General features: G+C 50.6%; 9 protein-coding genes across 9 annotated transcripts; 5 read left to right on the top strand and 4 right to left on the bottom strand.

Annotated features, from left to right (window-relative positions):
• Positions 1-676: 676 nt before the first annotated feature.
• Positions 677-1,465, top strand: N7446_003051 (uncharacterized protein; the record flags this gene model as incomplete). The annotated part of the gene is made up of 2 exons (XM_058511800.1): positions 677-773; positions 825-1,465. 2 exons carry the CDS (start codon positions 677-679, stop codon positions 1,463-1,465), a joined length of 738 nt encoding a protein of 245 aa, XP_058377336.1.
• A 1,359-nt stretch (positions 1,466-2,824) lies between these two features.
• On the top strand, positions 2,825-3,748 carry N7446_003050 (uncharacterized protein; the record flags this gene model as incomplete). The annotated part of the gene is made up of 1 exon (XM_058511799.1): positions 2,825-3,748. One exon carries the CDS (start codon positions 2,825-2,827, stop codon positions 3,746-3,748), a length of 924 nt encoding a protein of 307 aa, XP_058377335.1.
• A 913-nt stretch (positions 3,749-4,661) lies between these two features.
• Positions 4,662-5,907, top strand: N7446_003049 (uncharacterized protein; the record flags this gene model as incomplete). The annotated part of the gene is made up of 3 exons (XM_058511798.1): positions 4,662-4,941; positions 5,009-5,248; positions 5,315-5,907. 3 exons carry the CDS (start codon positions 4,662-4,664, stop codon positions 5,905-5,907), a joined length of 1,113 nt encoding a protein of 370 aa, XP_058377334.1.
• Positions 5,908-7,526: 1,619 nt separating this feature from the next.
• On the top strand, positions 7,527-8,380 carry med8 (RNA polymerase II mediator complex subunit MED8; the record flags this gene model as incomplete). Its single annotated transcript, XM_058511797.1, has 2 exons — positions 7,527-7,651; positions 7,747-8,380. The coding sequence occupies 2 exons, from the start codon at positions 7,527-7,529 to the stop codon at positions 8,378-8,380; spliced, it is 759 nt and encodes a 252-aa protein (XP_058377333.1).
• Positions 8,381-8,581: 201 nt separating this feature from the next.
• On the bottom strand, positions 8,582-9,536 carry N7446_003047 (putative monosaccharide-P-dolichol utilization protein; the record flags this gene model as incomplete). The annotated part of the gene is made up of 2 exons (XM_058511796.1): positions 8,582-8,845; positions 8,910-9,536. 2 exons carry the CDS (start codon positions 9,534-9,536, stop codon positions 8,582-8,584), a joined length of 891 nt encoding a protein of 296 aa, XP_058377332.1.
• A 132-nt stretch (positions 9,537-9,668) lies between these two features.
• cox10 (protoheme IX farnesyltransferase) lies at positions 9,669-11,270 on the top strand (the record flags this gene model as incomplete). Its single annotated transcript, XM_058511795.1, has 1 exon — positions 9,669-11,270. The coding sequence occupies one exon, from the start codon at positions 9,669-9,671 to the stop codon at positions 11,268-11,270; it is 1,602 nt and encodes a 533-aa protein (XP_058377331.1).
• Positions 11,271-11,715: 445 nt separating this feature from the next.
• Positions 11,716-13,282, bottom strand: N7446_003045 (carbohydrate esterase family 5 protein; the record flags this gene model as incomplete). The annotated part of the gene is made up of 2 exons (XM_058511794.1): positions 11,716-12,078; positions 12,158-13,282. The coding sequence occupies 2 exons, from the start codon at positions 13,280-13,282 to the stop codon at positions 11,716-11,718; spliced, it is 1,488 nt and encodes a 495-aa protein (XP_058377330.1).
• A 1,094-nt stretch (positions 13,283-14,376) lies between these two features.
• N7446_003044 (aspartate--tRNA ligase MSD1) lies at positions 14,377-16,493 on the bottom strand (the record flags this gene model as incomplete). Its single annotated transcript, XM_058511793.1, has 2 exons — positions 14,377-16,211; positions 16,286-16,493. The coding sequence occupies 2 exons, from the start codon at positions 16,491-16,493 to the stop codon at positions 14,377-14,379; spliced, it is 2,043 nt and encodes a 680-aa protein (XP_058377329.1).
• An 825-nt stretch (positions 16,494-17,318) lies between these two features.
• Positions 17,319-22,230, bottom strand: N7446_003043 (uncharacterized protein; the record flags this gene model as incomplete). The annotated part of the gene is made up of 3 exons (XM_058511792.1): positions 17,319-19,127; positions 19,204-21,816; positions 21,892-22,230. 3 exons carry the CDS (start codon positions 22,228-22,230, stop codon positions 17,319-17,321), a joined length of 4,761 nt encoding a protein of 1,586 aa, XP_058377328.1.
• Positions 22,231-25,771: the final 3,541 nt, after the last annotated feature.

Raw genomic sequence — 25,771 nt, 5'->3', positions numbered from 1 at the left:
GCGATATCTTCTAAAATGTCTTAGTTTTCGGATGGGGTTTAACTGTCAATTGTATTGTCTTGGCCTATGTATACACGGTGAAGCCCTAATGTATTTCCTTCCTGAACTGGTAAGAGATAACACGTTCGAACAACGAGGCTTACAAGGCTGATTGACATCACAAACGCTAGAGAAAAATAGGAAATATTAGCAAACAGGCGGTGATAGCCATTTATACTTGTTTAAAGTGGTGTTGGTATCAGGGTCGAGGTGATTCGCTAATCTTTGGAGGCGCCCAGTTAATGCACGCCCGCACTGTTGGTCACCGCTATAATTTACCTGCATTTGCAGTTCTATTTTGGACATTTGGGCACTTTCCGACCATGCTAGCCCCGCATTAGGTCGGAGGCTAATCATGGCTAATTAAGTATCTATCTATAGCTAATATGGCGAGTCGCGGTGTCTCAAAATATCCTTGAAACAGGGACCGTGTGTCAGATTAAGCCTTGAGCTTGATAGCTCAGGGTCTATATATCCGTATTCGCTCTTCGTAGTCTTTGTCTGTCCGGCTTCCAGGATTGAAGCTCTGTCCTTGGGGCCTTTCAAGTCTGGTACTTGTGTCTTAATTGTTTGGTCTATGTACCAGATGTTTCTAACCCAACGAACATACCCCTGTTGAGACATACAATACCGGGATATGTCCATTAAATCCGCTCTTGAATCAGGCAACAATTCATCTCGGACCCCGCTCATTGTGCTCGGCGTAATAGGCGGAACTCTCATCTTCCTGGCAAGTAAGTCTGCAGCTAGAGCCGCAAGTCACCGCGCCAAACTAACCCCAACAGTGACTGGCAGTCTCCTATACTTGTTCTCCCGCAAGGAGCGGGCCAGGCGACGGAATGCGCTTGCACAAGAGGTCGAGGCGTTCTCTCCCCTGCAACCACCCCCAGCATACAAAGTGGACGACCTGAGAGCGCCTCGAGGTCCCCACTCTGCACATCCCCGGCCGCTCTCCTCCTTTGCGCCGGACTTCAGTCGACAAGACCATCAATTTCCGCGGGCATCATATGAACAGCCCCCACCTTATCCAACTCTACCGACATACGACCCCTCCAGATACCAACCAACTCGATCCATACCAACCGAGTTCAATCCACATCCACATCCCTATACCTATTCCAACCAGCCCATCTCCACCCCCCAGGGTCCGTCTTCCCGCTTGAGCGCCGTGCATTACAATGACGCCAGACAGTCCCTGTCCCTGTCCCGACCGCTGTCAATGGTGGGACAGGTCCCTCCGGGTCCAGGACCTGTGCCTGCAGCTGTGCCTAGACCGAGGCGCCAAACGGCTATGCCACCACCTCCCGAACGGCGGCCAAGACAAGAGGGCCGCGAACGGAGTGTGTCTGAGCCAATGCTACTCCAACCTGCAGGACCAAGACGACCTAAGCCTGTCCTGTCGCGGCTGATCACCAATTTCCGTTGAAAATGTGACGGTGGCTTGAGGGCTTGTTTTTACGACTATCACGAATTTCTGCTTCGGATTATTGTTGCGTTAGGGCTAAGATATGGGGGAATGAAGCTTATCTTCAACTTGGGTCTTCAGGGTTTCTTCAATCAAATATGCAAAATGCAGTATGTTACTGTACAATCCCTAGGTCTCAAGTACTATACATGTCTATAAATCGGAGGATTCGGACAGTACCTCACCCCGATCGCCTATACACAATCGATGCCATTGCCGATCTCTTCTCGGGGTGTCTCCGTTTAATCTGTCTGATCATCCCGCAATTTCCCTTTTGGTGCTGTTGGCGCCTATCGTAGCCTGTGAATGGGGTGGTCAAACGCCTCTCATGAGCGTGGCGGGACGATCATATGGCCAATGTCTTAACTTATAGATTAGTCCTTTGTGCGCAATGCCCAGTGAACAGCCCACTTGGCAGGGATATGCACGGTGAAACACAGTGAATACACTACGGTGACTACTACTGTATAGTACTAGTAGCCATGGCATCCCCACCCCCTCTTTTAATCCCTGCATCTTGTCTCTCTTCTCTCTCTCCCAGCCAGATGACTGTCCCTGCCACTATCTCAACCCTGCTGCATCCCTGAACAGAGGATAACATGTCTAGTCACAGCCCCCAGATTACATCTCGGTCATGTTGGATATTGGTGCGGATGCAGATCCCTCGACAAGCGCCACGCCAAGACGATGGCCAACGACTATGCATCAATACACGCACACTACAGTGCAACCTATCGCTACCTTGAAAACTGTCAACGCAAGTTGACTGCGCCGCAACCTCTCCTTGACACTCGGGGGAGAAACAGACAAGGGTCTCAATCCACTCCTACCCCTCTCGCGTGCATCCTTTGCGCACACTGCAGCTATCGGAGCCTCTCATTCACGGCGACCCGCTTGGGTCCTTCTGCCTAGGGGTTTTCTTTATTTTTCCTTTTTCGCCTATGGCATCGTCTAGTATCCCAGATTCTGCCTCGGGGCCTATCAGAGGGGTTTACCCGGAGTCCTGGGCTGGAATCGCCAATCGCTAGGCTCCCAATACGTTAAGCAATTTCCGAGATCGTCTCTTTTCTTTCCAGACATGCGTTGACTAATCTATGGACGGTCTTGTCTTGATATAACCTCAAAGCCGTTTGCGGGCCCTTACTTTTTCCTCTTTGTTTCTTTTTGGGCTCCGCTCTGCGTCTGGCCTGTCACCTTTTGAGATCCCCATGCTCTCGGTGGGGAGTTCGGTCTGCTCTGAGATGAACAACACATTGGGGAGTGATTTGTCCTCCCTTTGACACCTTTGTCCCCCTACTGCGTCACCCTCAAGTGTTCCCTATGAGGAGTCTTTTCAAGGCCATGGCGACCTTCATGAAGAAGTTCAAGAGGAAGCGCAGACTCTCGACTGAACTACACTCTCGTTGGGGCGATGTTTCTATCAGCTATCCCACTCAAGGATCCTGGAACCAGTGGAATCAACCGGCGGGATTTGTCGCCGATGCACCAAGGGCCTCACCAAGCCGTCATCGCGATGATGGGCAGCGATATACTCCAGCGGGCTCAATACGGCAACAGAGTCCCAGCTCTATGAATCGGCGATCCCGAAGCGCAGGCCCTCGAGAGACCCAGGTGGGATCTCAGCCGCCCTTTCCCACAGGGCATTTTGACGAAAACATCCGGCGTCGCGGAGGAGAAAGAGAGAACCGCGCATCGCCAAATCAAGGACTAGGAATTGGCGATCTCCGAAATGGACCAAGTGGACGCGTATCAAGTCGTCGCACTTCCAGTTTTTGCAGCGACGAAAGTATCGTCGATGATTCCTGCGACGAAGAGGACGAACAACGAGATACGTTAGGCGTTCCACGAGCGCGATTGAGCCCTCGGGATCCTCGAGACTACGAGAGTGATATGTCGCACACGCCACGCGAAACCGTTGATTACGATATCGCAGCGAAATCTCCACCCCTCTCTGTAACTTCGCGCATGCGCCGTTGCAGCTTCCAGAGCTGTGCGACGGACCCGATGACCTCTGCGTCTGGCGCGCCTAGCTCCCGACGAACCAGTTATACTGCTGCTTCCTCTGTCTCTGCTCCCTCTATGCCACCCTCTACTCCTCGATTTGCATACAACTCTGCGAACTATGGTCCTGCGAACTATACTCCCTTCCCGGAGAAGAGACATCCTCCCCGGGCGAAGCAGCAGGAACCTGAGACCACGCTTCGGCAGGAGATGGTCCCCTCTTACGATGAATTATATGGTTGAAATGTTATGAACAAGCTATGGGATGTAGATATCGTTCGTTGGTGGTAGGTTTGAATACTTTTAGTAATCGGTGTTTGGCAACACGCCAAATCGGAGTTGGCTCAAGTTTATTTAAGAGTAATTTTGCATTTCGGCGGTTTGCATGAATTTATTCATATTATTACTCTAGTTGTGTACAGAATGGGGAATAAATATGATCTCTAGACTGTCCACGTCTACTCAAATCCCTGCCTCATTAGTATGGGATGTTTGGCACTTAAGAAGCGGCATTTACTTTCTTTTCTTTTTTTCCCCGCGTACCTTCTCTCTTTGCTCTTTGTTTTCTCCCTTTACTTTTTTTTCGCCGATAGCCATTTCGAATAAGTTCAGCGAAAAGAGGGGAATCTGCGCCCGTGCATATGCAGAGTGTATCACAGTCACAGTCACCAATCAAGCGTCAAGCACCGTCACACTCGTCACGCCCCCGACGTATCGACTACAAGTAGGATGTGGCCCATCCCCAACTGCTCTTCGCCAAGGTGCAATCACCAACCAGCCTGTGTGCGGTGGTCTCTAAGCGCCGACCAACACTGGGAGGAAACGGAGCTGCATGATTCGACCACATCCTCGCCATTGCCTGTCCCAAGCATTAGCAGCTCTGCAGGTGCATCAGCAGTGCGGAACTTCCCTGCCCGTCAATTCAATTGCTCCACTTGGTCATCACATCCATACAGAGACCGCAAGAGCTGGCGCTCAGTGAAAAAAAGAAGCTTTCCCGCCCTGAGCAGTCTCGAGTCCCAAGTTACTGTTACCGTTTCTCATGCGAACGTGATCGCTCACCTACGGCGCTCTGCCTTTACTCTCCCCCGCCCACCTCTCTCTTTGGCGATCGCTGTAAGAACAGAAGCTGTCGCTCTGTTCGTTTCGATCCAGTATGCTTGGGCTCTGGGAAGGTAGTCCCCGGTCTTCCAGTATGCTGGCTATCCTTCTGGCTGCGGCTCCAGTGGTTTTGGGACTCAGAACTACAGCCGGTTCACCCTGTACGGATGTCTGTGGCACAATAACCAACACCACATCCTCTGAGATTTCATGCCTGGATCAGTCGTATAACACAACCTCCACCGGGAAGGATTTCGAGAAATGTATATCATGCCAGTTGGAAAGTGACTTCCACATTTCTGCCACTGGAGAATCGGATGTTGACTGGGGACTGTGTATGTCGTGCCACCTCCGAGAAGCGCAAATGTCCGATCTAGCGTCAGAACTAACAGATTGAACCAGATAATCTGCGATATGCCTTTTCAACTTGTGTCTTCGGATACCCAGACTCAATCTCCAACACCTCCTCACCATGCCCAGTCGCATGCGACGGTGTTCGGCCTGCTGTAAGAACCGACATTGACGATCCCAGCACGTCGAATCTGCACTCCTGGTGCGACGATGTTTCTTTCGCCGACAACGTCGTCAACACATGCGAGTTCTGCTACAATCTGACCACAACCCAAGTCTACATGGCAAACTGTATGTATCTCCAAGTCAGCAATCAAACCCCAAAGAACCGAAAAACCAACTAATCATCCAAACCAGTCCTCGAATCCATCCGCTACAACTGCCATTTCAAAACAGCCACCGGCAAAACCTTCGACATAGCCCCATCCCGAATCTTCACCCAGTCCCTCCTCCCCTCAAGTTTGTCCCTGACAACCCCAACCTCAGGCGGCTCAAACGTGAACCTAGGCGTGGTAATCGCCGTCCCGATCGTAGGATTCCTAATCATCCTAATCGCCCTAGCAACATGTTGCTTCTTCTTCATCCGGCATCGCCGCAAGAAGGCCCGCCGCACCCGCCAGTCACCCAGTATGTATAATCAGTGGAACGACCCGGCCCTCGCCGCCCAATATGGGGACCAGCAGCAGGGCTGGGCGAACGCTGGGTACGGATATGGGCCTGGGTCTGGCTTTGGATTTGTTGATAATGATGGTCGTGGGCAGGAGCTTGCGTATCAGGGTCAGCAGTCGAAGGGTGGGTTTTCGCAGGGTGTTTTCGAGCAGTCTGATGTGCAATATCAGCAGCAGGCTTATGAGCAGCATCAGATTTATCTGCAGCAGCAGCAGCAAGGTCATGTTCCTACTACTCATGTGCATGATCCTGATAAGAAGGTTCCGCAGCAGTGGGAGTGATGGGGATAGCTCGTCTGTTTCTGTTTCTGCGCTGCTGAATAGAAGATTCATTTGTTGTCTTCTTGCCTTCGGGTAAGAGGCCACCTAGGGACTTGTGTTGTGGGTGGAACATAATGAGATAGGATATCAGCTCACATCATTGTTGAAGGCGTTGTATTATGTGTTTCGCTTTGGGTCTTGTTTTTTTCATGGAGTTGTTCTGAGTTGTTCTGCGCCTACTGCACCGATATATCCCCGACAACATGAGTGTGTGTCGTCTGTGTGTCTTTGGCTTGAATGTATGTCGAATAGTCGAAAGTTGATAGTCAGTTGGACTCAATAGTCAATAGTCGAACGGACAAAAGTCCACAAGAAATCAAGCCAACCAAAGTTAAGACCCAAAGAAAGAACCAAAAAATTGTAAGAGAAAAGTACAAAACCCTTGTCTTGACACTATTCACAACAAAACCCCCCACAACAAAGGGCGCCAACCCCAATATAAGTACTGTACCCCCAACCGCCAGCAACAAACGCATACCGCCCAAATCCCAAAATAGCACCCAACCCGCCCAAGAAAACGCCCACACCCAAAACACAAACCTACACAACGCAGATATACGAGAAGATCGGCTAGGAAGACCTCTGGGCACCGCTGGACAGGAGTCAAACCCACCTGTCACAGGAGCGCATTGGTCCGCGGGCGTTCTGCAAGCGTTTCAGCACGCTCTGCCAAGGGTCCAGGAGTCCAATGAGGGGGTTGTCGATCTTGAGGTTATTTTTGGATTTGGGGGTTGTTTTTTGTGCTTATTTTTGGCGGGTTTGATATCGGTTTCGGCCGAAGGGGTGTGTTTGTAGCGCTTTGTTCGGGGTTTTGCTGGTCGTAGTAGTTGTGTGGTGGTAGGTGATGATGTACTTACTGTATGGCTATTTGCGCGGAGTACACCTGGACTGTTCGTTGTAGGAATCGCCGTGGGATTTATTAGTAACTACAGTCTTGAGGTCTCATTCCTGGCAAGGTGTATTAGTGCTTTCATTGTTGATAATGTGGAGAATAAGTGTGACTCTGAAAAGAGGTATCGTCTGTGGATTGCACACGGCTTGTCAAGCAATAAGATAACTCTTTGCGTCTGATCTGACACTGCAATCTCTTCGGAGGATCCATTGGAGGTATCACCGTCCCATCCTTCTTCTCCCCATCGTTGCCCATCAGGTGGCCTGGTGAGGTCAAACAAAGCCCACGCCTCTTTTCGCAGTTTGCTATGCAGGCTCTGATTTCCCTAAAGAGATCCTAGGCTCGACGCTATTAAATACCATACTAGATCCCACAGAAAATGAACAAGTCTGCTCGAGATAGAAAAGTCGGAGCAGCTTGAGTGAGTGGCAATTTGGAATGGTTTGAAGAGCTTCATACATAACGTTATATTAGAGACATACACGAAAGAGGTACATTAAAGAGACGTTTCAAAGGCATTTTGAGGATTGACATTACTATCCACAATGTACGAATCGTAGTCAGCCAGAAAATATAAAAAATAAATATATAGTGAAGTCCGTAGAAGATCTGCGGCTGGTGGATCTACAAGCTTCTCACCTATCCGCAACTCTCTTCCCCGACAATATCCTGCCACCCATCACCCACCATGTCTACCCTCACTCAAGAACAAATCAAAGTCCTCGAGCAAGCACGTCAGCGACTCGTACAGCTCACCCGCTCACTGGGCTCACTAATTACCAGCCTACACTCAAGTGACCCTCTTCCGCCATGGTAAGTCCCAGCACTCCATCTCGCCCACCGACCCAAAGACAAAGAACAAAACCCCCAATACAAACCCCCAAGACCGGCATACTAACAAGCTCCAGGTCCTCACTCCAATCCCAAGCAAGTATCATCTCAAACAACCTCCTCAGCGTCTCCGAACAACTTTCTGAGCAACGAGACCTCTTCACCTCACTAGTCGCCTATCCAAGCCCTGAATACCCAGGCCGCACACAAGCACCCACTCTCGAGCAACTCCTGCGCACAAAACTCGACCCCCGCGTCGAAGACTGGGTTGCGCGCGGCCGCGCCGCAGGCACGGAAGGCGGTCCGTCCCAAAGTACCATCCCGTCTCCGTCGCGCCTTGTCGAGGCTGAAAGTGCCGACCACAAACTCAGTGAGGCAGAGCTTACGCAGCTATGGGAGTGGGCGCCGCTTGAGGCGAACCAGGAAGCTAGGCGGAGGAATTGGGGTGGGAATTTCACTCTTGAGGAGCGGGAGAGTGGGATTCAGAATGTTGTCACTGGGTTGAGGAGGCAGCTAGAGGATGATTTGGCTTCTGAGGAGGAGGAGAGTGAAGGGGAAGAGGAGGAGGAGATGGATGTTGTTGGTGTTCATCGGAAGTCTATTGGTGGGGGGTTGGAGTTTGATATTGCTGTGAGGCAGCCGCATCCTGTGCAGCCTTTTGTGCCGCTGGATGATATTCTGAAGTATATGACTACTGGGCGCATGCAGTAGCTTCTTTGGTCTATCGGGCATTGGGGGTAGTGCTATCTACGAGACGGCGCATACGGGGTTGCACTCCTGGTTCTACTTGAGCTCCATCTTGATGAATACGACATGACGTGGCTGCCCTGGCCAGTGAAATGACAACAGAAAGCGTTATTAAAGATATAACCTAACCGAAAAAATAGAAAGGGTCCGAGAAGAAGCTATTCTCTAGCCCCGTCGGCGGGTGGTGGGGGTCTTTGCGCCTCCCTTGGGCGACGCTCCAGTGCTCTTGGCTGACGACACCTTTTCGGCGACCTTTGCACGGGAAGCCTTCTGCTTAGGCGCCGGAGCATTCCAGTACCAGATCATTTGTGTGGCGAGGATCACATTGAGGGAGAAGCCAGCGATGAATCCGTAGAGGATGAGCTTGTCATCGACTTCTTGGAGGGTAGTGAAGATGCGAGAGAGAGATCCGGCGAGGTAGTTAAAGACCTAGAAGAGACAATAACTATTAGTATACGGCGAGAAAGTGCATACTGCGCAGGCATAGACTTACCGCGAATGCGCTCAGCTGTCCGGTTCCTCCTTCGCGCCAGATGGTATAGATCTGGGGTGCCTTGCTAGCAACACCTAAGGCACCTGCACCAGCCTGCAGGTAGGCCATGGTCTGCGCATCCACAAGGGTCTGATCGAAGAGCAGAGCGTACACGCTAGCAGCGACAACAGCCACGAAAGCTGCAGCCGCCGCAGAGCGTCCAGCATAGTTTAGAACCAAAACACCAACAGCGATATCCTGAACGGCAATGAGAGCAGTCTCGCCATATGTGCTGAATGGGAACTGGTTGCGCACGCCGTAGGAGAGGGTGATGAGCAGGCTGGCAGTTTCAAGGGCGTATGAAACGAACGAGACACCGGCCGAGGAACGGGAGCTGATCAGCTTGAGGATCTGCGGAATCTTGACAACTGCACTGGCACCAACGATAGCCAGACCGAGGGCCTTGGAAATGGCCAGCGACGTGCAGGCAGGGTCCTTGGTGACATCGAGGTCGAGGAGGAGCGCGCTGTGGCAGGGCTTTCCGATCAAGGACACGACGGCATCGTGAACAGGTTCAGGGATCGCGGAGACAATAGGCTCCAGGTAGGGCTGCAGGGGAGCAATCACGGAATTCTGAAGAACGTCCATAATGGTATCGTTGTCTAAAGAAATAGAGAGGATCATGCCACAGAACAATTGTTGACATTCACGGATGTGGCCCGTGCACCGGGGAAATTCAACTTCTCTCGTCCACTTTTCTTCCTTCTGCACCGACACGCCATGATCCCTCTGCGGCCCTCCCTGTTGAGGCCTCGAGAGGCGCTTGTATGCTCGCAATGTCTGGTTCGGTCCCGTACTTCACAGCCCTCCACCATTCGGGGGTTCCTATCGTCGTCGAAACGACGGACAGGCATCGCGGATGACCAGTCTCCTTCCGCATTTCACAAAACATATTTCTCGGCCAATCGATTATTTGATGGATCAAGCAACAGAGGAGGACTGCTATCTTCACTTGCATCAAATAATGCCAATGCCAAATCGACTTCCGATTCGCCCAGCGGTGCTTCCGCAAGTCCGGCCGATGCGTCTGAAACAGCTTCGTCAGGGACAATCGCGACAGCAGCAATCTCAGAAGAACTACCACATCGGCGGAGGAAGCGTTTGAAGGAGGAAAGCAAAGAGCCGGGGCAACCTGAACCCACAATTCCTCTGGATGCCTCGGCGCAACTGTCGAACTTCTCGTCCGCGCTCCCCACCACCTCCCTCCGCCGCAAACTGGCTGCATATCTCGCCCTGACAAAACCGCGACTGTCGTTCCTGATCGTCCTCACCACCACTTCTGCATACGGAATGTACCCGATTTCGTCTTTGCTCACACTCGACCCGGCCATGACTCCACTCCCTACACTTTCGACCTCAACTCTGACCCTGATATACCTTACGGCGGGCACGTTTCTGTCATGTTGCAGCGCGAACACACTGAACATGATGTTCGAACCGAAATACGATGCGCTCATGTCCCGCACTCGCAACCGTCCGTTGGTTCGTGGCCTCGTCTCCAACCGGGGAGCTCTGTTGTTCGCCGTCGGCACTGCCCTTACGGGTCTCTCTCTCCTTTATATCGGTACCAACCCGACGACCACCGCCCTATCTGCCGCGAACATTTTCCTCTATGCATTTGTCTACACGCCATTGAAGCGGATCCATGTGGTGAACACTTGGGTTGGCGCGATTGTTGGCGGTATCCCACCGCTGATGGGCTGGATCGCTGCGGCAGGCCTGACTGCCACAATTGGCCATGACACCTGGCGCGACATGCTTTTCAGCGAAGAAAGCATTGGCGGGTGGCTGCTCGGTGGAATCTTGTTCGCCTGGCAATTCCCCCACTTCAACGCTCTATCTCATATCATCCGTGACGAGTACAAGGCCGCCGGCTATCGGATGATGGCCTGGGTGAACCCTGCACGTAATGCCAGAGTCGCTCTGCGCTACTCCCTCCTGATGTTCCCTATTTCCATTGGCCTCTGGTGGTACGATGTCGTCGGCCCCGGGTTTTTGGTGAGCAGCACCGTCGCCAACGGCTGGCTGGTCCGCGAGGCGTACCGTTTCTGGCAACACCAGGGTGCTAATGGCACCGCTCGTGGACTCTTCTGGGCCAGTATCTGGCAGCTGCCTGCTCTCCTCGTCGGCGGCCTGGTAACCAAGAAGGGTCTCTGGGACGGCGTCTGGAGGAATATATTTGGGCATCCTGACGAGGATGATGAGGAATATATTTACTATGAGGACGAGGAGGAACTTGAAGGTACTGCCTCTGAAGGTAGAGAATCGGCGCCTCGTCTGTCATCGAAACAGACAAATACCAGTACTTTATCTACGGTATGAGAGACTTGGGATTTTCACTCTCTTCTGGGGATCCATTCCACTCTCCTTTCTTAGCACATTGAGATGCTTCTTTTTTTTCTCTCAAACTATATCTTGCTTCTCCGGTTTGTCTTATACAGCGGTTTGGTGTGGCGTTTTCTATTTTTGTATAACACCGGTCTCACGTGGAACCCAGTTCCAGATTATATCGTTCCTGTTCCTTTCTTACACTGTACTTTCATGATACAATCTACAACGTCCAACATTCTCCAGCATCTTATGCGCCAACTCGGTCCACACGAAGTCAATTCTTCCCCGATATACGAAACAAATTCTTGGAGAAGTACATATTGACACTTATTCGCAAATTAAACAACAGGAAGAATGCGCCAAAATTGATCCTCTCCCAATCCCTCCCCCTCAGTCCTTCACACAACCAAACAGACCACAGACCACAGAAATCTACCTAAGAGGAAGTGGAGAGACCAGCAGCCTTGATCAAGAACTGCGCAGCCTCCTTGGCATCACTGCCATAGCTCAAGTGAGCCAGGACGTTGGCACCGTTCAAGCAGACCGGGTCACCAGTGGCGCAGTACTCCTTAACCTTGCTGCTGTCAAGCTTACCAACAGCCTGAGCCTTGAACGGGTCACCGAAGAGAACAGCACCTGAGACCTGGTCAGCAGAGAGGCTGTTGGCAGCATTGTGTACGACCATGGAACCCTGCGAGTATCCACCCAGAACGACCTTAGTCTTGGGGCACTGGGAGAGAGCCTGCTTGACGAGCTTGGCCATAACGGGACCACCGTTCGCGCCTAGAGAGACGTTGCTCTGAAAGGAAAAGGTAAGTTATACGTTCCCAAGAAAAAAGAATGGAAAAGAAAATGGGGAGAAGATGGATTGATCATACCCCAGCAGTAGCCGCATAAGTCACACCCTGGACGGAGACCTTGTCACCGGTCAAAGACTTCAACTGGGTAGCGACGGGGGGTCCAACGACGGAGCCCATGTTGCCCATCTCATCACTGCCACGGGCGAAAATGAAAGTCAACTCCTTGCAGCCGGCGTTGTCGGTGACATCGTTTGAGGTGATGGAACCGGAGCCTAGTAGACTCTCACGTTTAGCCTTGAGACTGGAAATACCGGAACCACTGGGGATATTACTAAGGCCAGGGATGCTCAATCCGCTGCTGCCAGAGCTGCCACCAATAGAGGGAATGAGGGAGGTGAGGGCGTCGAGACCGCTGTTTGTGCCGGAGCTGCCGCCGAGGCCGCTGGTCAGGGAGGAGAGGTCGAACTGGCGCCTCTCTGCCTCCTTGGCATCGCGGCGGGCCTTGAAACCGAGGCCACTGGAGCCGCTGGAGCTCATAGAAGGAATGAGGGACTCGAGGGCGCCGAGACCACCACTGCTACCGGAGCTACCACCCATAGAGGGGATGAGAGACTCGAGGGCGCCGAGACCACCGCTGGTACCGGAGCTACCACCCATAGAAGGGATGAGAGACTCGAGGGAGCCAAGACCTCCGCTACTGGAGCTGCCACCAATGGAAGGGATCAGAGACTCCAGAGAGCTGAGGCCACCGCTGGTACCAGTGCTGCCACCAAGACCGCTGGTCAGGGAGGAAAGGTCAAACTGACGCTTCTCGATGTCACGGCCAGTCTTGAAGCTTGGAATACCGGCACCGCTAGGCAAGGCGGTAGGAGCGGGCAAGCTGGGAGTGCCGGAGGACTCAGCACCAGAGCCTCCAAGACCAGGCAGGTCACTGAAGCTAGGAAGGCTCGGGGTGCCAGTGGAAGAACCACCGGAACCTCCGAGGCCAGGGAGGTCACCGAGGCCGGGGAAGCCAGAGCCAGAGCCGGTGGAAGAGCCACTGGACTCACCTCCCAGACCGGGGAAGAGGGAAGCCAGAGCGCCGAGACCACTTTCAGTTCCAGATCCACTGGAGCCGAAACCGGGGAATTGGCGGTTCTCGATCGTTTGAGTGGGAGCGCTCAAGGCTGCGCCGGCGAGGGCGAGAACGACTGTGTTTCTCATATTGAAAAGAATGAAGTAAAAAGGGCAACTAACGAACGAGAGAGACCAGCTCTGCGCTTTACAAGGAACAAACGAAGGAATGGAGGGACTGAGGAGGGATGGTTCAGTGATTTGTCTGGAGGCGACAAGACGACTGCCTTTATATTCTTCAACAATCACATCGTCAATGCCGAAATCACAACTGCCGAATCTCCATTGACCGAGGTTGAACTGGATTCCATTTTGCGATGCAGTGATAGTCCGGAGAATGTCTACATCGAGTAACTAGTAATCCTCATGAAACAAAACGCCTTGCCCCGTTTCATCCTGGGATCCTGGTACCCGTGGCTGGAATTCAACTTCGGGGTAGATAGATCCTAAAGTTGGGGCACAAACGACTCGTAAATAGGTTCTTTTACGTACATGTATGTGAACACTGGTCTTCACTAGACCTTGAAGAGGAAGTCTCCCCCGTTAGCTCAAGTCTTAAAGAATAGCCTGATCCTAGTGATCATCAAACACGACAGATCAATTCTTAGATAGATGAGCCGACTGGGAGGTCCTGCGGGTACAGGGCACAAACTGAAACAGCCATACAATTTACTTCATCGAGGCCGAGTTTTGGTAGGTGAAGGCATCCGATGGATAGTTCTCAAAAATGAGACGTTCCTACCCGCATCGGGCAATTTGACCGTTGGCCCTAAAAAGAGCCACACGCTAGACAAGCCACAACGCCCACCGGACCACAAATAAAGGATCCGGGTAGCCATGTTCAGGCGTGGGCCCCTGTTCCCGTTTCTGTTAGATGCATAATTAGCCTTTGATATACTTCGGGCCCGTTTCAGGTCCAATTCTAGCCTGACGTGTTGGATGTATCGATTTTAGCCGGCCGGGCCGGGGTCCCTCAGGGCTTGGTGGTATGATATCAGATCTTTACATGGGTTGAGACGGATATAGTGAGATGAGTATTATGTCGGGATTTCTCAAGCTAATGGCTCGTAGAATGGTGGGTATAGTACACGGGTATAGTACAAAAATTGGTACATGTAGTTCTCGTTGAGAACAGGAATATGCATGCCCATGCATCGGATGTAAGCACAATTCAGCGTGCTGATCTACTTCCTTAATTTCAGGTGGTAAGTCTCCAATGCTTGCTCGGTCATGGGACTCGGCGCCCCGACCATAGCGTCGTCGCCTCCTCTTCCGGTTTTAGGGAAAGCAATCACATCCCGCACAGATTCTTTGCCTAGCATGACAGCAACAAGTCTGTCAAAGCCCAATGCCAGACCCGCATGCGGCGGACATCCAGAGCGCAGAGCATCGAGCAGATGCGAGAAGTCATCCAACCGCTCAGCTGGCATTTTCAAGATATCACGGAAGATGAATTCCTGGACCGCTGCATCGTGGATACGGCGACTACCGCCGCCCAGCTCGACTCCGTTCACGACTAGGTCGTAGTGGTCGGCCACGGCCTGGGTAGGGTCTGTGAGGAGGAGGTCGACGTCAGCGGGGGTCTTGGGTGCGGTGAAGGGGTGGTGCGTTGAGGAGATGCCTGCTGCGCCGCCCTGGCCTGGCTCTGAGTCCGAGGAGGGGGAGAAGAGAGGGAAGTCGACGACCCAGAGGAAGTCGAATCCTGTAGGGGCGGGCTTGAAGCCCGTCGAAATGCTTGAAGCGTGTAGTGCACGGCGTAGGTCACCGATAGGAGTCGAGCCGCCAGAGAAGGGGGCACGAGGTCGTGCTTGAAGGATGATCAAGTCACCGTGATCGGGGTACAACAGTTCTTCGACATGCTCAGCGGCCTGGAAGCCAAAGGGCTGTAGTCCGCAGAGAGGCTGCTTGCCGTTGTAGATGAAGACACCCGGGCCACCGTCGGGGTTGTTGTTGAATGGTGCACCAGCAGGCGAGTCGAGGAATTGAGTGATGAATTTATGGGTTTCGGCGGGATCGTTTTCGTTTCCTTCAACCTTGAAAGCCTCCACAATGGGATCCTCCAAATCAGAAATCTTGCCGATCAAATCCACGGGCAAAAGTTGATCGAGTCGAATAATTTCCATGCCGTATCTGGTATCTGGCTTGTCAGAGCCGTACTTAGCCATGACTTCCTGATATGGGACCTTTCGGAATGGGCCCTGCGGGGCGGGGTCTTTCATCAACGATGACCAAAGTCGACGAATGACTCCCTCGATTGTACGCATCACATCATCTCCGGTAGCAAAGGACATCTCCATATCAAGCTGAGTAAATTCTGGCTGGCGATCGGCCCTTAGATCCTCATCACGGAAGCAGCGCGCAAACTGATAATACCGCGGCAAGCCACTAGCCATAAGAATCTGCTTATACTGCTGCGGACTCTGAGGCAAAGCATAAGCCAATCCCTCACGGCGAGTAGGAACAATAAATTCACGCGCACCCTCAGGGGTAGATTTGAACAAGAGCGGTGTCTCAATTTCAAAAAACGGCGGAGACTGCTCCTCCAGCTCTTTCTTGCAGAGGTTATGAGCGCGGGCCCGGAATCGCAATGCCTCACGTAGCTCTGTATCCGAGCGCAGCTGTAGGTATCGCTGCTCAGGCGGGAACACTGTTTCGGGTGTCATAATTGTCTCCTTGGGGAAGTCATTCAGAAGGTGAATCTCCTCCAATGCGAGCTCCCATGAATCCTCGACGGGCTTATCGGCTGATTCCGAGGCTTTGGCTTTCTTCTTTTGCACAGTGCCGCGCACAGCTACGGGGCTGTTTGCATTGAGTGCTTTGAGCTTCTCGAAGGCATTGTTCTTGGCGAATGCGACGACTTGCAGGCTGTGTTGTAGAGTTGGATCGGCCAGGCGCACGAACGACAGTTTCTTGGAAAGATCAGAGCGCTGGCCAAGATATCCGTGTAGCACAACTTCGGTGTTTGGCTCGGCCTGTGCGAAAAATGTCTCGAAGTCATGAGTCGCCGGAGGGAAGTCGACTGTAAGGAATGATATACATTAGTCAAGGTTCAAAGTTGAGGACAGCGGACATTAGAAGGAAGCTCCAACATACCAGCCCGCTTATAAGCTTCTAAGAAAGCTGGAAGCTCTTTAGGAGGCTCCTGCTGCAGGCAAGCTCGAGCATGGAAATACCGCGGCGCATGAAGCGGCCGATGGCATTGTCTCGGCAGTGCAGCAGCACGACCACGAAGGATATTCGAGATCTCAATATAACTGGACCTCAAACGCAAAGAGCGCATCGGCAGCACACCGATTGGCATATTGCAACGCTAAAACAAAGACAAAGCACAGTAGAAAACAAGAGAGTCAGATCTGATCAAACCACAAAAACCGGCAGAACAGCTCCCCGCCCTGGGAGCGGACTAGCGCGGGCAGAAATAAAACCCGCGCGATTTTCTCTTTTTCTTTCTTTTCTTCATCCTTCCAAGTTTTATACTTGTGAGTCCTCCTGTTCCTCTTTAATTACTTTATTTGCATTTACTGACTGTTATTCCAGAATGATGAAAGCCTAGTGTGTTATATATGAGACAGTCTCTTCCCTCTGAGACGTGCGGCTCTCTTTCTTCGGAGAGCTTAAGGGCTGTACGACTCGAGGGGTGGGTTTGTGATATATGCGTTCGGCATACCAACCTTGTTTACATGACGGACGCGATGAAGGCATCTCTGATCCTTTTTACAAACTTGAAGGTGTTACCACGGCGTTGAGCTGTGGTTGAGGCTGGTCCTCGTTGGAAGGGAATGGATACTGGATTGGCTTTGGAGACATTGCTATATGACAGTCGTCCTCTCTTCTGGCTTTGATATTTTATCTAGCTGGGCATGGATCATGTGTCCCTCGCGCCATGTTCGAGTGCTTTGAACGGTCGTCATCACATGTAGTTTTGAAGCACCAAGTAATAACATGCGTGCATGGCAACAGGGGCTAATTCATGACTACATGAGAGGATACTGTTCAAAGTTCTCACAATAAAAAATCAACTCGCATTTGCATATATCAGTCTTCCAATCTGATGCATCTAAAACTGTACAAACTTGGTAACCACTTTTTCCTTCCAATCTCACCACATTCACATCACGAACCCCAATCACTCAAAAATCATCTTCTCCAAAACTTCCTTCTCCCCACTATTCTCAACAAGATTCCTAAAAACGCCCCCTTCAATCCCCATAAGATCCCTAGGCGTCCCAAACTCCGCCGCCTTCCCAGCATCCATAACAAGAATCCGATCAAAATCAGCAATAGTGCTCAACCGATGCGCAATAACCAGCAGAGTGGTAGCGTTGCGCCCAAACTCAGCCCGAATAGACGTCTGAATCAACGCGTCAGTCTCCATATCCACAGCCGACGTCGCCTCATCCAGAACCATAATCTTCGGCCTGGATACGATGGCACGGGCTAGACAAAGGAGTTGGCGTTGGCCTTGTGAGAGGTTCAATCCTCCTTCAGAGATCGTCGCTGATAGAGATGTGAACGCGTTCGCATTCGTCTTCTGTGTCTGTGCAGGCTCGGGTGTCGTAGCACCCGTAACACTAGGTTGACGGGGTGAGGCAGTCCGTGACGTGAGTGTTAACTCGTCATCGTCAGCTTCGGAAATGAGATGCACGCGCGCTAGTGCATCGTACAGTTCTGTATCACTGTATTCGCCGAACGGATCCAGGTTCGATCGGACAGTGCCAGAGAAGAGGACCGGGTCTTGTGGAATGATAGCAAGGCGACTGCGGAGATCGTGCAGTTTAATCTTGGATACGTCCAATCCGTCAATGATGATTTCACCGGATCTCGCCTCCAGGAAGCGGAATAGTGCGAGCGTTAATGATGATTTGCCGGCGCCTGTGCGTCCAACCACGCCTACGCGCTGGTTCTTTTCAACTGCGAAGCTTAGTCCGTTCAGCACGGGTGGGAGGTCTGGTGCGTAGCCCACGACCAGATCGTTGACTTCTAGTCGGCCTTCTGTTGGCCAAGCGGCTGGTGCGTCTGCGCCTCCCTGGTTTTCGATTTCGATGTTGGAGTATTCGATGACGCGCTCTGTGGCGTTCATGTTTAGCTCAAGGTTGGCGTATTGGCGGAGGGCCATTGCGATTGCGGAGTTATACTGCAGTGCGAAGCTCAGAGCGAAACCAGCTAGGGACGCAGTGATACCGGGGACGTAGACGATGAGAGCGGCAGTAAGTGTCGAGAAGATTGCACCGACGACGTTCATGCGGAAGCCTAGCCAGCGGTTGAAGAGCCAGAGGTTCCACCAAGCTTGGGCATGGCGGTTGATCTTGCTGTACATGATTTCGATGTATGTGTCCGGTTTGCTGAAGGCGCGGATTGTGATCAGACCCGCGAGACTCGAGCCGAATTGTTCAAAGACGGGGCTCTTGGCTGTGCTTTCTAGTCTTTTGATCTGGCGCGCGCCTGCTAGGTAGGTCAGGGATAGCTTTAGGCATATCAGTAGGAGGACCGCGGCGAATACTATCACCACTGGTGATACGAGCATTCCTGCTATCATAATTCCCAGGACCTCCAGGATCTTGCCGACAAAGAAGCCGATGTCGTAGCCGATTCGGGAGTCGAGCGAGTGGAAATCTGCTGTGAAGCGATTGAGGATTCGTCCTAGTGGGACTGTGTCGAGCCATCGGAGTGGTGCGCGGAGGACGGCGAAGATTAGGCCGTTGAATAGGTTTCTTGAGGCTTGCACTGCTGCGCGGAGAACGAAATAGTATCGGACTGATCCGGCGATGCATGCAATGACGGAGAGTGCAACGTAGATTCCGAGATACATGGCAAGGCTGTCGTCCTGTGGGGGTGGTGTCGGCTGCATGGTGTGCTGTAGTAGTACTTGGTACTGCTCAGGGTGGGCTTGAGTACTGCTCGACGATGATCTTGTCCAGATATTGATCCACCAAGCCTGAAAAAATGTTAGTATAACTTACACACGGGGTAAAAGATAGACTCTTTGACAGCCTTTGGGGATGTTCACTTACTCGTCCAACCATGAGGGCCGCAAATATCAAAAAGACAGACACAGTCATGATCCAGTATGCCACCGAGCCACCCATACCCAAGAAAGCACCATAAATCGCAAGTCGCACAGAGCCAATCTCGCGCTTCTCATCCTCGACAAACTTTTTCGGTGCAGAAGCGTTCTCTGGTGCATTCCCATTTCCATTGGAAGCATGGCCATTAGTATGACCATTAGCAGCCGCACTCGGCCGTCTATGAGAAGTATTAGACATAACCTTCTGTAGGTTTGTCTCCTCATCATTCAAGAAATCATGACTTTCATCATCAACCAAAGCATTATCTGCCTCTTCGGCAGCACGCTCCTCACGAAGGATATCCTCCAGATGATGCGATTCTTTGAGATCATCAATGGTACCTGCGTACTTGATGCGTCCATTCTCCAACAGAACAGAGTAATCCGTGAGAGGAAGACAAAGCGCAACATGGTGAGTAACCAGGACGCGGGTTCGACCCTGTCCAAGCTCACCAGTGAGTGCATGCTCGTAGACGTGACGGCCAGTGTGTGCATCCAAAGCACTGAAGATATCATCCATGATTAGGATCCCAGCTCGGGAGTACAATGCCCGAGCAAAGGAAATACGCCAGCGCTGACCACCACTCAAGTTCACACCATTGGCACCGATATCAGTCAGGTCACCATCAGGCAGCATTTCGAAGTCTTTCTCCAGAGCACAAGCGAAGATGACCTTTTTGTAGCGTTCTGCATCGTCAGGTAATCCATACAACACATTCTCCTTGATTGTTGCATTTTCAATCCATGGGATCTGCGCAACATATGCAATAGCCGAGTCGATGATCCAGTTGGCCTTTGTTGCGAGACGGTCGTAGCGCTCCCTGATGGGTGGTGGAACAGGTGCTTTGACCGTTCCACCGACCACATCACATTCACCGAGAATAGATGAGAGAAGCAGACTCTTTCCTGAGCCTGTGCGACCAGATACCACGCTCAGACTTTTTGTCGGGAATTTCAAGTTCATATCGCGGAGGACGAACCTATCTTCGTTATCCTGTGCATCTGCCTCGGCAGGCCATGCAACAGAGGCATTTTCGAAGGCGATATACTCCGCAGGAACGGTGTTGACAATTTTCTCCGAGGTAGCCATGAACTTATCGATTCGATCGGCGCTGACCTTGGCCTCAAGACCAACAGACGTAAGCTCAGGTAGAACAGCCAGTGCCATCTCCAGCGAACTGAAAACGGACATGGCTGTAAAAGCCACAGAGGCTGTCAACCCGCCATGGATCATGGCATATGTAGCCAAGGAGACGGCAGACAGCCCGACAGGACCCAGAATCCAGATCGAAATCAGGCCAATATCGGCTAAGAACGCAGCCCATAATGCGCCCAGCTCTGTCTCTCGCGTCTCTTGTACCCGTGTCTGCCATTGTTCTTCCAATGCAGAGAACTTGATCTGCCGAATTCCTTGCAGCACCTCTGTGACGATAGCCAGCTTTTGGTCGCGGAACTTCATCAATCGATCTTGGGCATTCGAGTATTTTCTAGCGGCGTAGATGTTCAACGGCGTAACAAGGGCGGATATAGCAAGACCGGCAAAGGTGCTTCGCCAGCCGAGAATTTGAACAAGGAATCCGCAACCGATGATAATCTTAATGATCGCGAGGGGAATGATATAGTTGAAAGCAGCGAAGTCGGAGATTCGTCGCGCGTCCACAGCCGCAAGGTTGATAATACTCTGCCGGCTCTTCTTGAGCGCCTCTTCTGCATCTTCCTCGGCTTCCTGCTCAGCCTCTGCTCCAGTGGTTGGAGTATCAGACCCATTCTTCGCACTGGATTTCTTTGTATGCTTCGCATCTTTCCGACGCATAGCCTTGGCAAAGATAACCGCAGACAACTCGGCATAAATCGGCACACCAATTCGAGAATAAATAACCCAAAACAACCAAGCCTCAACACTGGACGAAATAAACATCAATCCGCCCAGCGCCAACACCCACAGATACGACGCCCCAGCATTCCAATACGGAGTATCGCGCAATTCAAGCGTCTTAAGAATCTGAAACAAAGCCACCTGGGGACCGAAGCTCAAAAAGCAAGACGTAAGAGTAAGAATCATCTGCACAGTCAACGCACCAGCATGCGCAAAGATGATCCCTTTCCATATCTTGCGATCCTTCCTGGCCTTCTCGAATTTCTCTTTTAGAAAGCCTGCGCGCTTCGACGCAGGCAGTTTAGGGATATCATCGAGATTGAGGGTACTTTTCTGCGCGGCATCGTCTAGTAAGCCTGCAGCCCAGCTAAACGAGAACCGATTCAGCACGGAAACTGAATATTCTTGGTCGACCACTTTGTCTTCGTGGTGTACATCCGGACGGCGGGGTATCAACACGCAGAATAATGCGCGCAGAGATGCGCAGGCGATCTGTGATAATTGGAGGGCGATCCAGATCCGGTCGTAGGGAATTACCCGGCGTGCATAGATGGTCAGACCTAGTTCAACGCATGGAGCGGCGATTGCAATGATACTTCCGCCAAAGGCGAAACCACCGAGGACGTAGCGGTACGTCGGTCGGGGTTCAGTGAAGAAGGCGATAGATTGGATAGCGAGGAAAGTCTAGAGTATAATAACTTAGCGTGTTCCGTTTCAAACTAGAGTTTTGGTGATTTTTCTTGTTTCTGGGCCACTCACCCACACGCCGAACTGCAACCATTCCAGCAAGATATAATCCTCAACGTTGCCCATCAATGTCGTAAGAACAGCCAACGCTAACGTGATTAGGAACCCGGCAGCGGAGAATACCGCAATGGTAATTCTCTGCCATCTATCCGAAAACGCTTGGAGAGATTCCTCGGTTGCCTCGCCGTCTTCGTCGCGGTATTCATCCTTGGCTAGCAAGATGGGTTCGTAGTTGCGACTGTTGCCCGCGATGCGAGTTACGATACTTCGGATGGCTGGTATGCTATCCAGCGCGACTAGCGACAAGGCTAGAATACTTGTCGCTGTGGAAGTTACCGTGTAGGGGGCCATGATTCATGTCGTCCCTGGCGGGGAGATTCACGAAAGAAAGAAAAAAAAAAAGGCGAGCGAAAAACATTATACAAGTAGCGTGTCTTATCTAGGTACACTTGGAGTTAGCGCCAGCCATGGAGGTAAGGTGACAGTGAGCGGGGAAGCTTAGACCGCAACTTGGTGACTCAGACACGTTGTATACCTATATTATAGGTAGAAATACGTATGAGGGCATAGTCTAGACGGGTTTGACTCACAATGACTGCATGCATGAAGCACAAGAGACCTATCGGCTGCTAAGCATCGGGGACCACATTGGGAATACTCCACTAGTGGATCAAGGAGTCACAGATAAGTACGAAGTGCATATCTATGTACAGACGCTCTCTCTTTTCGAGTCTTGAACTCTATTTTGCATCAGGCTTTACCCATTATGGTTAGCCTACCCCTGACCTTTGTACTTGGCTGTATCTGAGTACCGTCATAATTAGTGGCATAAAAATTGCTCTTGTATTATGGTTGTATGGCCCGTCCGCTGTCTAGAATAACTTCCTTGCAAACAAGCGAAACACACCTTGCGGTGGATTTCGAAACTAAGAACACTATCATAACGCCGCTAATTCTAATATGGATCAAAATTGCTTCGAATACGGGCTGAGAAACAACGCGCGAATGTCTGCCAGTAAACTATTTTCGAATTATACTGTGTGGTCAAGCCCTGTGTAAATTTTCCCTCGCTATATAGATGCTATCACAGTGCCTGAAGTCTCTCAAAACTCTGTAGGCATTGAAGAACAATGCCAGATAGAGCATAGAGCACCAAGTAGATCTATCCATGGTTGGTCACATTATTTTACCAGCAATTCTGCTTACGGCCTGAAAGTATGATCAGCATGCCTCCAAATCTTCTCATTAGACGATCGTTAGACGAAGGGCTACATTGGCTGGAGGCTGCACCTAGCTCAAGGAAGCCAGAACGATGTAAAGATAAAGCACAGTAATTTCCATAATAAATAGTGGACCGCCTAAGGTTCTGTTGTGCGCCTCATCCTCGACTGGTTGATAGCTACTTTCCTACTAACAACATTCTGGGCTTGAAAAGCACTTTTTAGGTCAATGGAACGCAATTGAAAACATCAATAAAGGTATTACAGGTCAGAAAGGATCTTCACCTGGGCCAGGTTGCTTGCCATTTTCAAATACACAGTCCACGTGATTGGGGAGATCAATGGAATTCTATTTCATATATTAGCCAGAGTGAACGTAGGAATGAAGAGCGCAAGGGGGAGTTTACAATGTTTGGCTTCGGACAAAATACATATCCCCTATCACATGAAGAAGGCTTGCAGCCTGGAAAGCCGGTGTTAGTCACTTATGTTTTCGCATCTGCCGTGTACCTTGCCTTTCATGTCTACACAATTCACAGCTCCAGTAACAAACAGTGTAGTTCCCGACTGGCCAGCAGCCGTGAAATCACAACAAAAGCATGGTCCGACCGCAGTAACAACATTAGTCACTGCAAATAGACCAAGACCAATCGTAAGGCGCATTTTAGGTACTAGATGATATAAAGTATTCCGAGATTAAAATTGCTCTGGTTGTGTTATGAAGAATAGAAAATTGAGACTGCAAATTTCAGTGGATTATATAGTTGATTTAACAATTTCTAGGTCATCTGCCGGCACGTAAGTCTAGACTAGCTTTAGACTCTCCTTCGCCGATCCTTTAAAATTGAGTTTGTCCGCAACTGTCGCCCACAAGTGATAATATAGTTCTGGACTATTGGTTCCGGTGGGCGACTGACAGCTATACGTGGATAGATTATTGAGTATTATGTCGAGCAGTAGTAGTGGCAAAGCTTCCTCCGCTTAGAGATACCTAGATTGCGACCTATGACTTACTTAGACTGCGACATCGCCCATCCACGGGCCTTAAGGTAAGGGCCCATGAAGGCTCATGCCCATAATTATGCACAAGTAATGTAAGAATTACCCTTTCATATGGAGCTAAGCACGGCGGATGAGGGCGAAGAGAAGGAGAGGGATAGGTCATATGGACCATCCCTAACAAAACCTAGTAGTAAGGAGCAAGCACGGTGTCTAGGAAAGTGATTTTAGCTCGTTGCTTAAACGAAAGGAATTTGGAACGGCTGTTATAGATTCAGTGATGTAATCTCTAACCAAATTATAACACATTATACGAGATAAGAACCATTTAGACGTTTAACAAAACACTGGTGGGGTCGAACTCCATATTCAGAGTTCTAGAAAGAGGCTTAAAAGCGCAAAATGCTCTTATCATAACTATGACCTAATTGCAAGCAATGATGGTTGTTGGTAGGAGTCTAAAGGATCTACTTCGCAGGTCGCATTCAATAGTTTTAAAGGTTTTCTTTCCTTGGAGATGGATAGCTCGTAAGCCAAAATATTCTCAACCTTAAAAGGCTTTTGCCCCATCATTGCACAACTTGGTTCAGCTCGAACTTCTAAACTCAAAGTGACGTTGAAACACCATCCACGAGCTGAATTTATCAATTCGTATTGTTCTGGACCCACCAGGAACCACCGATAGCCAATCAGTCCTAGGGACTACGAATATCAGGTCACGTGCACCATCTAATAGCCAGAGTCCCCGACACCTTTGGGACCTTGGGGAACGAGAAACCACGGTCATGCTTAGGGAGCAAGAGTAATATTAGCTCTAATATAGACAAGTATGTACAAGACCAGTTTCACCACCTTACACTCTGTGATTGATTTAGGGCCCCACTGCTCAGATGCTAGCTAGCTGGGAGAGTAAGTGTAGATTAGTAGGCCCTCACATCACATTCAGAAGGTATCATATCCCAGACACATATAGCCAGTAAGAAGGTTTGGTGAGAATGTTGACTGCTAGAGATATGTCTATCTCTGATTTGAATTTGGTTGAATTCATTTTCCACATAGTCGTGGGTAGTCGGATTAAGCCTGAGAAACCTCTTAGATTTCCGGTCATTCTCTCTTGGCTAGACCTTCTCACTGTCGACAAATAATACGATGCTTACATTAGCACCCTTCTATGACAATTCCGTTATACGGACCTTCTTCGTCCGATATGTATAGATAGAACTACTCCCAGGTGATATATCGATAGGTATATTTGCCGTTGGGAGTTTTGTAAAAATTTTAGAAAAACATAGTTCTCGAAAGATGAACAATATCATCGTGCTTTCATTTACTTTTTGTTTTAACATTTTGGTCAAAAGATAAATATTTCGACGTAAGCTGTCACGCCCATTTCCCCGCCAAATTAAGCAATGACTTAAATCTTCATATAATACTCATCGACAAGGTAGGTAAGCGTAGTGTTCTGAGCTCGGATACGAATCCGTCACTTCGAGCATAAGAAGCTAGGATAAAGACAGGGAACCTCAATCGGATTAGGAATACACTAAGCTTGTTCCAAACCCCCCTTTAACCAATAATAGAAACCCACGATCCGTATTAGCAGCGTGATAACCTAGTTGTACTACGGCTAGGTACGCGAGGTAGCCATAGTAACTTACTATAGTGTAGACAAG

The sequence above is a fragment of the Penicillium canescens genome (genome assembly GCF_028828765.1).
Source record: "Penicillium canescens strain IBT 15451 chromosome Unknown utg000002l_segment0_segment0, whole genome shotgun sequence".
NCBI classification, from domain to species: Eukaryota; Fungi; Ascomycota; class Eurotiomycetes; order Eurotiales; family Aspergillaceae; genus Penicillium; species Penicillium canescens.
Note: the sequence above shows the minus strand (reverse complement) of the source record. Positions and strands in the feature narration are given on the sequence as shown.